The following is a 15,020-nucleotide window of genomic DNA, read 5'->3' on the forward strand; positions in this document are numbered from 1 at the left end:
GTTCTGGGGATAGACACCTCTCCCCAACGTTATTATTCCCAAACATTGCAACTGCTTGTACACCTCTCCCCCACCCCCCATCCGCGAACAAACACTAGGAGCACGTGCCAGATAGAGTGGTTGGAAGAGATGGGGTTAACCCGGGAGAGCTTCGCGGAGGAGGTGAGGCTTGAACGGATTAGGCAAGCTGGGCGGCGGGCTGGCTGCTCAGGCGGGGGAGAGTGAGGCCCTTGCCAAGGTTTGCGGGCGGCGCGCACGAAGGGAGCGTACTGCGCTGGGGAACCGTGCGGAACGGAAGAACCAAAGGGTCTGCGCGAGCCCCGGGTGCCGCGTCTCCACCCACGCGGCTCCCGGGGCCAGCGCCAGCCTTTATTCGGCACCCTCCCTCTACTCCCGGCAGAAGGCTCAGCCCAAAGCCCACGCGAGGCGAGGGGCGAGGGAGTGAGGGTGGGGGTCCTTTCTTCCTCCAATTTCCCCTAGAGGAGTGGGACCTCAGCTCCTTGCTCGGGTCGCAGGGATGCAGACAGAGGTAGCGAGAGGGGAAGCCACCGGCCAAGGTCACCTTGTTGGTCCTTGTTAGAGCGGGGTGGAACTCATGCCCGGTCCGCCTAGGTCAGAGCCCAGCAAGTCCCGCTAGGCGCCGTCGGTTTTCGAAGCTTGGCACTGGGCCTGGGGCTTCCCCAATTCTGAGAGCCCTGGAGCTGGGGAGCCCTCCAGGGCTGGGATGTTGTAGCCTCGCGGGAAGCGGCCGGGGCAGGCGAGCTCCAGGATGGGGAGAAACCGCGGAGCCCTGTGCGGGGAAGGGGTTTCTAGGCACGCCTTAGCCGATGGCGACATTAGGGGACTTGACAACAATGGCTCCCTCCGGGATTTCCCTTCCTGGGCAGCCAGTCCACAGTGCGCAGACAGCAGCCCCGGGTTCCCGGGAGGGGGCGCAGACGCCGGCACGAGTCCGCCCGCCCCTGGGCGGGGAGCGAGCAGGCGGGAGGGGAATGAAGTCTGGGAGCAGATGGATTACAAGGCTGTCCTCTGCCGCGGCTCCCTCCGTGTCGCGCCTTGGAACGTGCTGCCTCCAGAAGCCGAGGGCACCAGCGGGGAGAATACCAACAGTCGCCTGTGCTTGGAAATTTATGCAAGGAAAGCCTGGCAGCCAAACAGACCTCTTGCACCTGTTTCTCAAAGAGCCATCAAGTGGCCCTATGAAAATCTTTGCCAAGGGTCCTCTTGAAAGCCAGGTCTGAGGAAGGCATCCAGCACCTGGTTAGGAGCTAGGAAAATGAGGCAGGAGTTAGAAGGAAGGCTGAGAGCTGGTTGTAGGGAACTGAAATCTTGTAAGAACGATTCATTCAACATTTACTGAACATTTATTTCCTGCCATGCACTTTGCTAGAATAACTGGGAATTTCTGGTGAGCAAGATACATGCATTTCCTCCCCCTTCCTAGCTTTAACTTGATTGCAAGAAATTTCTATTTTGCAGGTTTTGGTTGCTGATTTACCCACATGCTCTAAATGTCCTTTCCTGCCTCGGGTATCAATTTTCCCTAAGGAGATTCCTTAGGCCACGTTAAATCCCAAAGGGATGAGGGAAGCAGGAGTCCCTGGAAATTCTCAGGAGGATAGGTCAGTGCTGGAACAGATGGTGGCAGAGCAGGTCAGAAGGGGGCTTCAGGGAGCCCAGGCTGGACCAGTTCATTTTGGGAGAGAAGGAGAGAGCTAAGTCCAGCCTTGAAGTCAGGATTTAGGCTGGGCTAGGGATCTCAGACAAGATTTGGAAGTCAAGCATGCAGATAATGGATTAACACTGGAAAGGTCCAAGCCAGGCTGAAGGGTAAGGGGAAAGATAACAAGGGGGTCCAGTATCTACTCCATTCTCTGCTCAGGTGTTCCTCCAGGAAGTCTTTCTAACTCCCCCGCTATGTGCCCTTTTCCCGTGCTCTCAAGGCCCTCTGTGCTTATGTGTGGTTGGCACTCAGCACGCTGAAACAGAATGGCTTGCTTCTACCTTTCTCATCACGGTGTCCCTAGGGCCCCTGGTGGCTGACATACAGTCCTCATTAAAGACACCCCAGAAAAAAAGGGGCCGGTTGTCTGAGTGGAAGCAAGATGGAGAAAGCAGGATTTTAGTTGGAGATAGAGAGGATGAGGGAGGGATGAAGCTGAAATATCACCTCCTCCAGGAGGCCTTCCCTGATCCCCAGACTAAGTTATTTCTCATGTTATACATTCTCGCTGCACGCTTCTTTTTCTTCTTCAGCATTTATCACACTGGAATTACATCATTATTTGGGAGTTACTTGTTTCTTCACTTGGCTTCCAGGATACCATAATCTGGTTTTCCTCCTACTTCACTGACTGCTTATTCTCAGTCTCCTTTGCTGGTTCCTCCTCATCTTCTCAACCACTGAATACTGGAATGGTCCAGGACTTAGTCACCCCCTTCACTTTACCTTTCTACACTCACTCCCTGGAGATATCAATCCAATCTCAAGGCTTAAAATACTGTCTAAAAACTGCAGAAAGCAATGGTTGTTACAGCTTGATGGTGGGTAGATGGAGATCACTGTGCTATTCTATCTTTGTGTTTGAAATGTTTTATTTAAAAAAAAAAAAAAAGCAGGCTCCCTGCTGAGCAGAGAGCCGGATGCAGGGCTCGATCCCAGGGCTCGATCCCAGGACCCTGAGATCATGACCTGAGACAAAGGCAGAGGCATAACCCACTGAGCCACCCAGGCCCCCCATATAGCAATGTTTAAGATACCTGTTGTGTAAGTGAATGGATTAGCAAAAAGGACAGTTCACAAGGGGAACTGGTATAAGAGCAATGGCATAGAGGTGAGAAAGAACAGGAATATTTGGGGCGGCGGGAGACCAGTCTGTCATGGAAGGGTTACCTTAGGGCAACACCAGACAATGCACTTGGAGAGCTAAACTGGTATCAAGTTGTAGAGTTTATCGCCAGGCTTATTTTTTTTCTAAGATATTACTTATTTATTTGTCAGAGAGAGCAAGCACAAGCAGGGGGAGAAGCAGGCAGAGGGAGAAGCAGGCTCCCTGCTGAGCAAGAAGCCCAATGCTGGACTCCATCCCAGGATCCTGGGATCATGACGTGACCCGAAGGCAGACGCTTAACTGACTGAGCCACCCAGGCGCCCCTATTGCCAGATTTTTTTTTAAGATTTTTATTTATTTGACAGAGAGAGATCACAAGGAGAGAGAGAGAGAGAGAGAGAGAGAGAGAGAGGAGGAAGCAGGCTCACTGCCTAGCAGAGAGCCCGATGTGGGACTCGATCCCAGGACCCTGAGATCATGACCTGAGCTGAAGACAGAGGCTTAACCCACTGAGCCACCCAGGCGCCCCTATTGCCAGATTTAAAAGGTTGTTTTACATCCTCTAGGCCATGAGCGAAGGAGTGGTAATGACAGAAGCATTGCTTTACAAACACTGATCTGGTAGCCATATCCAGCATGAGACTGGCGGTAGGGAGAACAGTCAGGAGGCTAGAACATCAGTCGTGTGATATGGAAATCCTTTAACTGGGATGTTTTGTGGCTGTGGGAGCTGAAAAAAAAGGACACATGAAAGAGCGATTTAAAAAAAAAAATAGTAAGACTTTTTGGGCTGAATTGGGGGAAAATAGTGAATCCACAGACAAGTGTTGTTCGGGTTTTGAGCATCACTACCTTGGAAATAGCCATAACATTAACATCAGTAGAGAAATGGGGAATATGGTTTGGAGGCAGTGGGAGACTGGCCTGTGGATAACCCAAAACTTACCGTAAAGCCTACTTATGACATCTGAAGCCATGGGTATAGACTGGATCTCTGAAGTGGAGAGGAGAGAACCCAAGCAGAAGATTAAAGACCAAGCCATATTGAATATTCAGGAAGGAGGTGAAAAAAGGATCCAGAAGGGGCGGGGCAGGAAACTTATTGGAGATGTAGGAGGAGAACCAGAATAATGCAGAGCCACGGAAAGCAAAAGATGTGAAATTGAACAGAAAAAGAGAAAAGTGATTTAGGGTCCAAAGTCTTCCCCAAAACACAGCTTGGTCTTTTTTACTTCATTCGGTCACACTGCCTGAAATTCTGCCAGTTATTCCTTTTTTTTTTTTTTAAGATTTTATTTATTTGACAGACAGAGATCACATGTAGGTAGAGAGGCAGGCAGAGAGAGAGAGAGAGAGAGAGGCAGAAGCAGGCTCCCTGCTGAGCAGAGATCCCAGGCACCCCTATTCCTTTTGTGTTAGTAAGAATGGGGAAAGTGAGGTATTTATTAATAGCCATTCTTTTTTTTTTTTAAAGATTTTTATTTATTTGACAGATCACAAGTAGGCAGAGAGGCAGGCAGAGAGAGAGAGGAGGAGGAGGAGGCAGGCTTCCTGCTGAGCAGAGAGCCCGATGTGAGGCTCGATCCCAGGACCCTGGGATCATGACCTGAGCCGAAGGCAGAGGCTTTAACCACTGAGCCACCCAGGCGCCCCATTAATAGCCATTCTTACTATAAGCTGAATTACAGTGGTTTTCGGTTTTTTAAGATTTTAGTTTTAAGTAATCTCTACACCCAACATGGGGCTTGAACCTCCAATCCCAAGATCAAGAATCACATGCCCCACTGACTGAGCCAGCCAGGCACCCCTGAATTGTTATTCTAATCAGGTAGCTTTCTGGGGCGCCTGGGTGGCTCAGTGGGTTAAGCCTCTGCCTTCCCCTCAGGTCATGATCTCAGGGTCCTGGGATGGAGTCCCACAAGGGATGGTGCCCTGCATCCCCTGATCAGGCTCTCTGCTCAGCAGGGGGCCTACGTTCCCATCACCCCTGCCGCCCTTCTCTGCCTGCCTTTTTTTTTTTTTTTTTTTTTTGACAGATAGAGATCACAAGTAGGTAGAAAGGCAGAGAGAGAGGAGGAAGCAGGCTCCCTGCTGAGCAGAGAGCCTGATGCGGGGCTTGATCCCAGAACCCTGAGATCATGACCTGAGCCGAAGGCAGAGGCTTAACCCACTGAGCCACCCAGGTGCCCCTCTGCCTGCCTTTCTGTCTACTTGTGATCTCTTTCTCTCTCTGTCAAAATAAATAAATAAAATATTTTTTAAAAATCAGGTTACTTTCCACCTAACCAACCCTTAGGGATGAACTCCTTTGATGGAGGTCATACTTTTTATTAGAAATATTGAAAGCATGGACACCTGGGTGGCTCAGTCGGTTAACTGTCCAACTCTTGATTTTGGCTCAGGTCATGATCTCAGTGTTGAGGGATTGAGCCCTGCTTCGGCTGGGCGTTGAGCATGGGGCCTGCTTGAGATTCTCTCTCTCCCTCTCCCTCTGCTCCTGCCTCACCCTCACTGCCCCCCTTACTTGTGTATGCACATGCACACGTGATCTTTCTCTAAAAACAAAAACAAAAAACCAAAATTATTGAAAAGAGAAGTGAGAGAGTTAACTTTGGAGTTCTAACTGCTTAGGGAGGACTGGCAGGAATATTTTGGAGAGTAAGAAGGCAGCATGAGGGCTGGGGAACAAGGAGATGGGGTTCTAAGAGGCTGAGAGAAGGATACAGAAAGCAGATGGAACAATTCCAATGACAATCTGCAAATCTTCCTAGAGGAAGGATCCTGAGTTTTCCCTTCTTCCCAGGAAAAAAACGAAAAGCAACCTCTCTCTTTACAAAATTGAGAGGCGACCAGATGGAAAGGATGGTGATGAGGATGATGGTGACAATGACAATAACTAGCACTTACCATGTGCCAAGCACTGTTCAAATTAAGTATTCAATCCAGCTAACAACCCTAAAAGGTACACACTATTATTTCCATTTTACAGGTGAGGGAGCCGTGCCCTGTCAGCCTGCCCTGAGCTCTGAAATCTGGAGTTGCAGGTAAGAGAGGACAGGGGTATGCGGCCACCTCTCTGGCTGGAAGCCCTCCACCTCCCACTCTGAGATGTCTGCCCAGCGGAGGACAGGCAAACAAACCGGGCCAGTGATGTCTTGTCATAGGTAGTGAGTATCCTGCACCTGGACAGAGGGAGAGCAGGACATTACCTGACATCATAAAAGGAGGTGGATATCAGCTACAGCTTTGGTCTGTCTCTAGACCTCAACTTTATTTTCTTTTAAAGATTTATTTTTACTTATTTATTTGAATGTGGGAGAGGGGCAGAGGGAGTGAATCTTCAAGCAGACTCCCCGCTTAACACAAGATCTCGATTGAGGACTCAATCCCACGACCCTGACTGAGGTCATGACCTGAACCGAAACCAAGAGTCAGATGCCCAACTGACTGAGCCACCCAGGCACCCCTAGACCTCAACTTTATTTTTTTTTTTTAAGATTTTATTTATTTATTTATTTGACAGACAGAGATCACAAGTAGGCAGAGAGGCAGGCAGAGAGAGAGGAGGAAGCAGGCTTCCCGCTGAGCAGAGAGCCCGATGTGGGGCTTGATCCCAGGACCCTGGGATCATGACCTGAGCCGAAGGCAGAGGCTTTAACCCACTGAGCTACCCAGGCGCCCCTAGACCTCAACTTTAAAGTGAGAAGGGAGCTGATGTGTATAAGGAGCAGACATGACATAGAATCTTTTTTTTTTAATTTTATTATTATTATTTTTTTAAATTTTATTTTTTATAAACATATAATATATTTTTACCCCCAGGGGTGCAGGTCTGTGAATCGCCAGGTTTACACACTTCACAGCACTCACCATAGCACATACCCTCCCCAATGTCCATAATCCCACCCCCACTCTCCCAACCCTCCTCCCCCCATCAACCCTCAGTTTGTTTTGTGAGATTAAGAGTCACTTATGGTTTGTCTCCCTCCCAATCCCATCTTGTTTCATTTACTCTTCTCCTACCCCCTTAACCCCCCATTATTTTTTTTAAAGATTTTTATTTATTTATTTATTTGACAGACAGAGATCACAAGTAGGCAGAGAGGCAGGCAGAGAGAGAGAGAGGTGGAAGCAGGTTCCCTGCTGAGCAGGGAGCCTGATGTGGGGCTTGATCCTAGGACCCTGGGATCATGACCCAAGCTGAAGACAGAGGCTTTAACCCACTGAGCCACCCAGGAACCCCCATGACATAGAATCTTAACTTAGAAGACTTAGGTCTGGACCTCACTGGTTGACTTTGAGCAGGTCATTCCTTCTCTCTGGGCCAAAATTTCCTTAATTACACAACAAAGGCATTAGATGAGAGTTAAGCCTCTGAGTTCCTTTCCAACTCAAAAACTATGTAATTCTAGAACCTAGTGGTTGGGTATGACAAATTATGATCTCTCTCTCCCACTGCATATGCTCGAGAGCATGATATTTTGGGTATAAATATGCCAATGTCTGCTGTCTGTATATGTGTATTCTGGCTATATGACTAAAACCTTAGCTGTTTGTGGGTAAATAAGGGATGCTTCTTGGTTTTCTCCAGGAGAGACCAAACTGTGAGATAGTAAACTATAAGATCAGTGACTTGAGGGCAAATGATTGTAGAAAAGGTTTTGGCCTGAAATCATTCTTCAGCATAGTTATTTTCTCCGTTTTTTTTTTTCTCACAACCAAATCTAATTTAGTTTTGACATCAACCCTGTGGAATGGCACAGGTTTTTACAGGAAAGGAAAAGGAACCTCAGAGATTAAGTGACTTGTTCAGGATCACACGGCTCATTAGAGACAGAGCCAAAACCAAGGTCTAGGGCTTCTGATTCTGGGCTTGTGTGTTCTTCTGAGTCCTGTGCTGAGTGTCAGAAGAGACTGTGTACATAGAAACAGAGCCAGATGGGGTCTGTTTCTAGGTGAAGGCAAAGTGGAGAGCCTCTAGCCAAAGGATGCCAGGCTAACTTGCCTGCCCTCTCTTTCCATGTCTGTAGCCTACTGCCTGCTGTGTCCTTTCATTCAGACTAAAGGCTCAGAAGACTTAAAGATAATAGCTAATTTCAAGAGCCACAGACTATGATTAGAATTAATTATAATGTCAGAGAGCAATGATAAGAAGTAATAACATTCTGGAGCCTCTGGCAAGATGTGGAAGATGTTTACTAACTCTTCCAGAGAATAACCTAATTTGTCCTCTTTCTCTGGGCTCACTTCTATGAAGCAGGAATGGGATCACACCACCTCTCGTAGCTGCTGTGAGAATCAAAGCAGATTATTAGGTTACGGTGCCTCTGAAAAGACACAATGTTTGCTTATTCATTCAACCGGCCGACATTCATTGAGCACCTACAGTATCTCAGGAACTGTGTTAGGAACTGAAGGAAGATGAAGACAAACAAGAAGCAAGGAGCTCCAAATCACCGTTACTATCTCCCCTACCACCTTCTCTTAACCCCTTATGCCTCTTCTTGTTTGGGACGGTCTCTAGCGGCCCAACTCCCCAGCTAAGTGCTCCTCTAGGGAATTCTTGCCAGGGCCCAACCTCTAGGCCTTCATTGGACCAACCGAAGGCTCCCTCTGCTGCAGATCCTTCAACAAATCATTAATTCACATGCTGTGAACCAAGCATGGGTCTAGGTGCTGGGTGAAAGATGGTGAGCAAACCCACAAGGTCCCTCAGAGAGTTCACTTTGTACTGGGGAAGGCAGACCTTAAGCAAATCAACACACAAATAAACATATATTCACAAATCATGGTAAGGGTGTTATGAGGTGAGGAGAGAGAAGCAGAACTCCAAATTTAAAGACCTATGGGAGAAGACATGAAGCTGAGATCCTAGAAGGATGAAAAGTCAGCTAGTGGACAGCCTGAGGAGGAGTCCTCCAGGCAGAGGGAACAGCGTGGCCAAAGGCCTTTGACATAGGAGGGAACAGGGTGTCTTCAAAGAACTGACAGAAAACCAGTGCAGCTGAGACCAGAGCAGGCAAAACAGTGGTGCTTGGCAGAGCTAGCATGAGAGGCAGGGGCCAGACCAGGCTGGGCCTATAGACTGAGGCAAGGAATTCACTGTAAGTGCTCTGCACTTTTAGTGCCTTCTGCCGTCTTCCCAGCACTAGTAAAGAAACAACCTGGGTTGTTCTGCTAGTTCTGCCATCCCATGTTCATGATGAAAAGTTGGGAGTTAGCTAGGGAAATTTATCATAGTACAAACCCTCACAGGAAAAAAAATATATATATATCAGTTTCAGCTCCTTTCCTTTAGGGGACTAACTTATAAACTCCTCCGACCCAGAACCTATGAACTGGGAGGTTGATGACAAAGCTTTTCATCCCCACCCCTACAGCGATCACAGATCTACAGAAAGAAGTTGGTTAATTCCCTGGTCATTGTGCCTATTGCCCATGGACTCCTTAGTTTACTCAGATGGCTCACATCTCTTGGGATGGAAGACTGATTTGCCACTTAAGACCTAGAAGGCGATGCAAATGTGCGCAAACAACTGTAATAAAGGGAAGAGAGTGATAAAAGCCACACGAGGTGTAGCAGAGAAAAACTACTGAAACATTAAAGCTCTTTCAAATTACACGCTATGGGAGCTATTGAGTGCTCCTCTGTAAAGAAAACATTACAAAGCGGTAAATTAGAAGTGGTGCAAACACTGCCTCCTGTAGGAGATCACAGGAAGCGCGGCCAGGTGGAGATTGGCGCTTTCGAGCCTGGCAGGTAGGGATGTAAATTGGCACTTTGGGGATCTTTCTGGGAAGAAAATTAGCAACATGGATCAGGAGTCTCTAAAAAATTCTCTTTGACCCAATAATTCCACGTCCAGGAATCCACCTCAAGGGGGGAGGGAAGAGATTTATTTGAAGAGTGATAGATAGGAATTTTCGTTACAAGGTTATTACACTATCAAACGGCTAGAAACAACTTAAGTATCCAATCTGGATTATATAAATACCTTATGGTACATCCTTATGATACCATAGTATTTAAATGAAGTTTTTGAAGAACAGTAGAGACTTTGGAAAATTCAAGATACCGTTTATCATTTAAGGGAAGGCGCAAACTCATAATTACAATATAATAGGATAAATGCGCTGACAGAGCAAGATGGAAACAAATGAGGAAAAGAAGGAAGGATTCCTAGGACATTCGAGATGGGTCTTGAAGGATGTGTAGGAGTTTCCTGGTGGAAGGGAAAGAAAGGACAAAATGGAGACCCCCCTAAACTCTGCAAAAGAAGACAGGGAAGGTAATACACCTCTGGAGAAAGGCTTTGCAGGAGCCATACCTCTCATACAACCCCGGCGTGCAAGCCCAATATGTTTCCTTAGGTGAGTGGATGAGCCTGGCGGGTGACGAAGACTGGTGATCCTCGCCCACAGGAAAATGGACAACCCCGACCCCGTCCAAGGCCACGCCTACCGGAAGAGCTGGCAACGTAGCGTAGCACGTACCATGGGCCGCTGGCGCAAGGCTGATCCCTACGCTCAGGAGCGAAATAAATCCCAGGGCCCACGTAGCCTCACCTCCCAGGTTTTTTGGCAGCGCCAAAAAGCGACCGGGAGTGTTGGCGCAGCACTCTAAGCGCTGTTGGCCACTGGACCCTGGCGGTGTGAAATTTCACACCCAGATGGAGGTTGTGTGAGGCTTCCCCAGGTGAGGAGGGCGTCTCCTCTGAGATGAGGAGAGGTAGAGCACCAGGCCAAGCAGGGAGCCCACAGAGGGCATGTGGGAACCAGAGCGTTCCCTTCTGAGCATGTAGCCTTGGCTCTCATGGGCCACTGCTTCGCAAGGTCTCTCCCGCTGTCTAGGGTCCTGCTCCTTGGTCTCTGGCCGGTCGGCCCCCACAGCTACCCCTTTCGCTTCCGTCTTCATCCCTTGATGTTCTCCCTGCTGCCGGGTCTCCGAGGTTTGAGAGGGGAGGCTAGGGAGAAGAACGTCCTTGGCCTCCCTGCAGCGCGGCCCTCCGGCCTGGCTGTGGGACACCGGACTTCTCTTAGCTCAGGGTTTGGTCTGAACTGTTTCTTCCGTGGGAACTGTGCATGCCCAGGGATCCTGACCCAGCCTAATCAAGGACTAGGCTGCCCTGATCTTAACAACCCAGCAGTGAGCTTGGACAGGCCCAGAGCTGTTCACCTAAGGTAACAGGAATTTCAGACAAAATCACCCTCTTCCCATGGTTTAGATCTCCCCTTGCTTACACCTCTCCACGACGTGGGTGTCTGGAGGGCTGTGTAGCTGAAGGACGCTGGGAAATGTGAGGAGATATTTTCTCTGGTCATTTCTGGTCACCTGCACTCTCTTGCTAGTCACAGAGCCCACTCACTGTTGTCTTGTCCTTGTCCCTTTGTACTAGCTTTGCCTGCCTAGCGCCTGAAGGCGAGGAGTTTCCTTACCAGAAGTTCACTTCTCCATGGCCTGTGGATGTTCTCACAAATGCTTCTTCTCCTCTGACCCAGATCATGGCTCATTTGGATGAAGCAGCCCGCCAGCTGTCCAAAAGTGGGACAACCCTCTATGCCGTGCTGGAGCTTAAGAAAGGTGCCTCACCTGAAGACATCAAAAAGGCTTACAGGTTCAGACCCGGCCTCTTATTAAACCCTGGAATTTGCCCCCCGCCCCCACTTAAACCCTGCTTTATGACCGTTTTTAAATCCTCAGGCCTTCACTTTGGGTAGGATGGAGTCATCACCCTTTTCATTGTGGCATGGCAAGGAATTTAGACTTGGGCTGCTTGCCTCCATTCTTCGCACTCATGCATTGCTTCTTCACATCTAGAGACTTATCCCTGTCATTCATCCTACCCTCCTCTCCCAGCCATTTTCCAACCATCCTCCCCTCACCCTCCTTTTGGGTATTGCCTGGGCAGGAAACTGGCCTTAAAGTATCATCCAGACAAGAATCCAGGGGATGCTCAAGCAGCAGAAATATTCAAAGAGATCAACACAGCCCACTCCATCCTGAGTGACCCTAAGAAGCGAAAAATCTATGACCGGCATGGCTCGTTGGGAATATACATATACGATCACTTTGGTGAAGAAGGCGTCACATACTATTTTACGATGAATAGTTGCTGGTTCAAGGTATACAGTTCTTCCTAGCCCTTTAAGAATAAGGAAGTGGGGTGGCATGGGGCGCCTGGGTGGCTCAGTTGGTTAAACATCTGCCTTTGGCTCAGGTCCTGATCCCAGGGTCCTGAGATCGAGGCCTGTGTCGGGCTCCCTGTTCAGTGGGGAGTCTACTTCTCCCGCTCTCTCTCAAATAAATAAATAAAATCTTTAAAAAAAAAAAAAAAAGGAAGGAAGGAGGGATGACCTACCTCTTCTTGGAGAGCTGACCCTTCTCTCCCAGGACAGAGGCTTCTGTTGTCTCATTTTCTGGGTGCCAGGGGGGTTGAGGGAGAGGAGCTGGAATGGAACTACAGAAGAAATGCTGGGTTGAGGCCATGCTTTCCTACCTTTCAGACACTGGTCCTCCTGTGCGCCCTGCTCACCTGCTGCTGTTGCTGCTGCTGCTGCTGCTTTTGCTGTGGAACGCTTAAGCCGCCATCTGAGGAGGTTGCCAGAAGATATCAGCAGAATGTCCAGAATCAGCCTCCGAGGGCAGGTGAGAGCCATAGACAGGGCCTGAGGTAAGAGCTGGTTAGGAAGGAATGAAATAGTTGGGGGTGAAACTCTGAACCCTAAATATGGGAGTCTCAGGTCGGTATTGAGGCAAAGTGAAGAAAGAGAAGAGGATACGCTTGGTTTCTGAGGGACTTAGGCCACCAGCTGACAGTTGGAATGTTATATCGGCCTCTCGTGACTATTAAGCTAAGGAGTTGCGGGGGGGGGTTGTGTGCCTGGGTGGCTCAGTGGGTTAAGCCTCTGCCTTCCGCTCAGGTTGTGAACTCAGGGTCCTGGGATCGAGCCCCGCATCGGGCTCTCTGCTCAGCGGTGAGCCTGCTTCCTCCTCTCTCTGCCTGCCTCTCTGTCTACTTGTGATCTCTCTCTCTCTGTGTGTCAAATAAATAAATAAAATCTAAAAAAAAAAAAAAAAAAAAAAGAATGGGTGGGAGAGTACCTTGAAAAGGGAGTGGTTGAAGACAAGATAGAGGATGAAGTTTACTGCCTTTACTCTAAAGGAAACTAAGTGTCTGATCATCCCCACCCCAGGCCCTGAAAGTGTGCTTTGACTGAAGTTCACCATAGTGCCACCTAGTGATACTGACATGTAACTGTAAGGTAACAGGTTTCTGACCATGGGACTAAAAATTGTTACTAAATATTTGTATATGTGTTTTTCAAATTTCATCATAGGAAACAAAAGAAACTTTAGAAGAGGTCAAGATGATAATGAAGATGATTTCTAAAAGAAGAAGAGGAGTGAGTATATATGAAAGCTAAAATGCAGTAATAATCAAAGAATAAGAAAAGAACACACACTAACTTTCAGTGAGTCATTAGTAGAAAGTTTGTATCTTAGACTTTGGATTTCAGGTGTTTATATCCTTATCTGCAGGGGCTTTGCTTTAAATTCTGGGTCATTATTCCTTCTGCTTAATAAGATGTCAACCTCTTTTGCCCCCAGGTGCTGACCCAGCGAGGGTACCTTCTGCTGCCCAACACACTGGAATATGTTGGAGAGGGGAGCAAGTAGCCATGTCCTGACATTGGCCCTGATTTGCCCCTCTTCTTATAAAAATCCCAACTTCAGAAGCCTTGATGGCATCTATCCCAGTGAGGATGCCCCCTCTGTCCTTGATGGTATCATTGACCCTGGCAATACAGGGTCACCCACCTCCTCTTCTTTTTAGCTCCAGTCCCAATTTTAATCTGTTTAGACAGCAGCCCTCCCATCTCTACCCTTATGAGGTCTCAGGCCGTGGTGACAGACTTTTCCCGAGCATTCTTTTTCCTGTGCCTTGAGATTTGGGCCAATTTCAACTGGTAAGGGCCCTGAGCCACTTTCATCGTCTCCACCAAGATCCTGATAACTGAGCAGAGTAGATCCTATCCCAGAGCTGCTGTACCAGCTAACCCTCCTTTGCCGGAACGCTGCACCAAGAACTTAGCGTCAGCCTCATTCCTTCACCAGCGCGCTTTTCTGGGGCTGGTCTCTTTCTCTGCTGCCCAAGCAGTTGACATTGTCAGTCTCATTCTGTGCCACCATGAGTAAACTTGGGCAAAGTATGAATGCATTGGAGGGGTAGGGGTAGCTACCCCACCTCTGGCTTCTCTCCAGACTGCACCCCAACACGGCCGCCCCTTAGCATGGGTCCTGGGCTGACTGAAGTTCATCTCTCAGTGCCTGCTTGCCTCCATCCTTTTCTCCACATCTTATGCAAGCTGATCACCATATATTTTGTTCTGAAAACAGGGGCGTGAAACATATGATAGGGAAAAGCTAATATTTCTATAGACCCTCTCCGCATTCTCGTGCCTCTTCACCCTGCCCGTTTTATCCTCTCCACACCGTTTATTTCCCATCCATCCAAGGTCAGAGCCAAGTAACTCCTCAAATTTCTCTCTCACCACTGGGAGAAGGGCTAAGGAATGTCAATAAATAAAAGAGCTTTTGTCCAACCCCATGCATCTGTTGGGCGCCAAAAAGATGAATCCTGCCTGAGGTAGAGGGAAAGGCCCACAAGAGAAAAAGACAGAGGGCCGGTGCTCACGTCTGAGACCAGCCTGTCTTGGAGAGGAGTCGTCCAGGAGTCCAGGAGGGGTCCAGCAGGGGTCCAGGACAACCGTGGAGTGAAGCAAAGGCCTCCCGGAGCCTTGTGATTACGACTTTGTCAATGCTCTAAAATTTCCCTGGAGACCAATTCCCCTGGTGCCCAAAATAGGTTCCTGGCACTCAGGTCCTTTCTGCTCAGCTCAACTTCTCTCGATTTCCTAACAAATTTAAAGTCTTTGGAGTGGCTCCAGTGATGTGTTCATGGACCAAATTCCCACACTTTCTCAGAGGCATGCTCATGAGGTCGTTCCAGGCCCTGGTGCAACTGCCAGCTCTAGCGTCCTTAGCTTCTTTTCCTAGGATGATAGAAGAAAGTTCTGGGCTAGAACAGAAATGGACCAGAAGTGTTGGACCAGAGCCTTTCCCACTAATCTCTGGTGTCCCTGTTCTGAATCCCAGGGTTCAGCGGAAGAGGGTGAGGGTCACTGGCT

At 48.6% G+C, this 15,020-nt stretch overlaps 1 protein-coding gene across 1 annotated transcript; it reads left to right on the plus strand.

Moving 5' to 3' along the window:
* Nucleotides 1-10,398: 10,398 nt before the first annotated feature.
* DNAJC5G (DnaJ heat shock protein family (Hsp40) member C5 gamma) lies at nucleotides 10,399-14,441 on the plus strand. The gene is made up of 6 exons (XM_047744825.1): nucleotides 10,399-10,527; nucleotides 11,331-11,446; nucleotides 11,741-11,954; nucleotides 12,336-12,477; nucleotides 13,170-13,235; nucleotides 13,441-14,441. The coding sequence occupies exons 2-5, from the start codon at nucleotides 11,334-11,336 to the stop codon at nucleotides 13,220-13,222; spliced, it is 522 nt and encodes a 173-aa protein (XP_047600781.1). The 5' UTR covers nucleotides 10,399-10,527; nucleotides 11,331-11,333; the 3' UTR covers nucleotides 13,223-13,235; nucleotides 13,441-14,441.
* Nucleotides 14,442-15,020: the final 579 nt, after the last annotated feature.

The sequence above is a fragment of the Lutra lutra genome, chromosome 9 (assembly GCF_902655055.1).
Source record: "Lutra lutra chromosome 9, mLutLut1.2, whole genome shotgun sequence".
In the NCBI taxonomy this organism is placed as follows: Eukaryota; Metazoa; Chordata; class Mammalia; order Carnivora; family Mustelidae; genus Lutra; species Lutra lutra.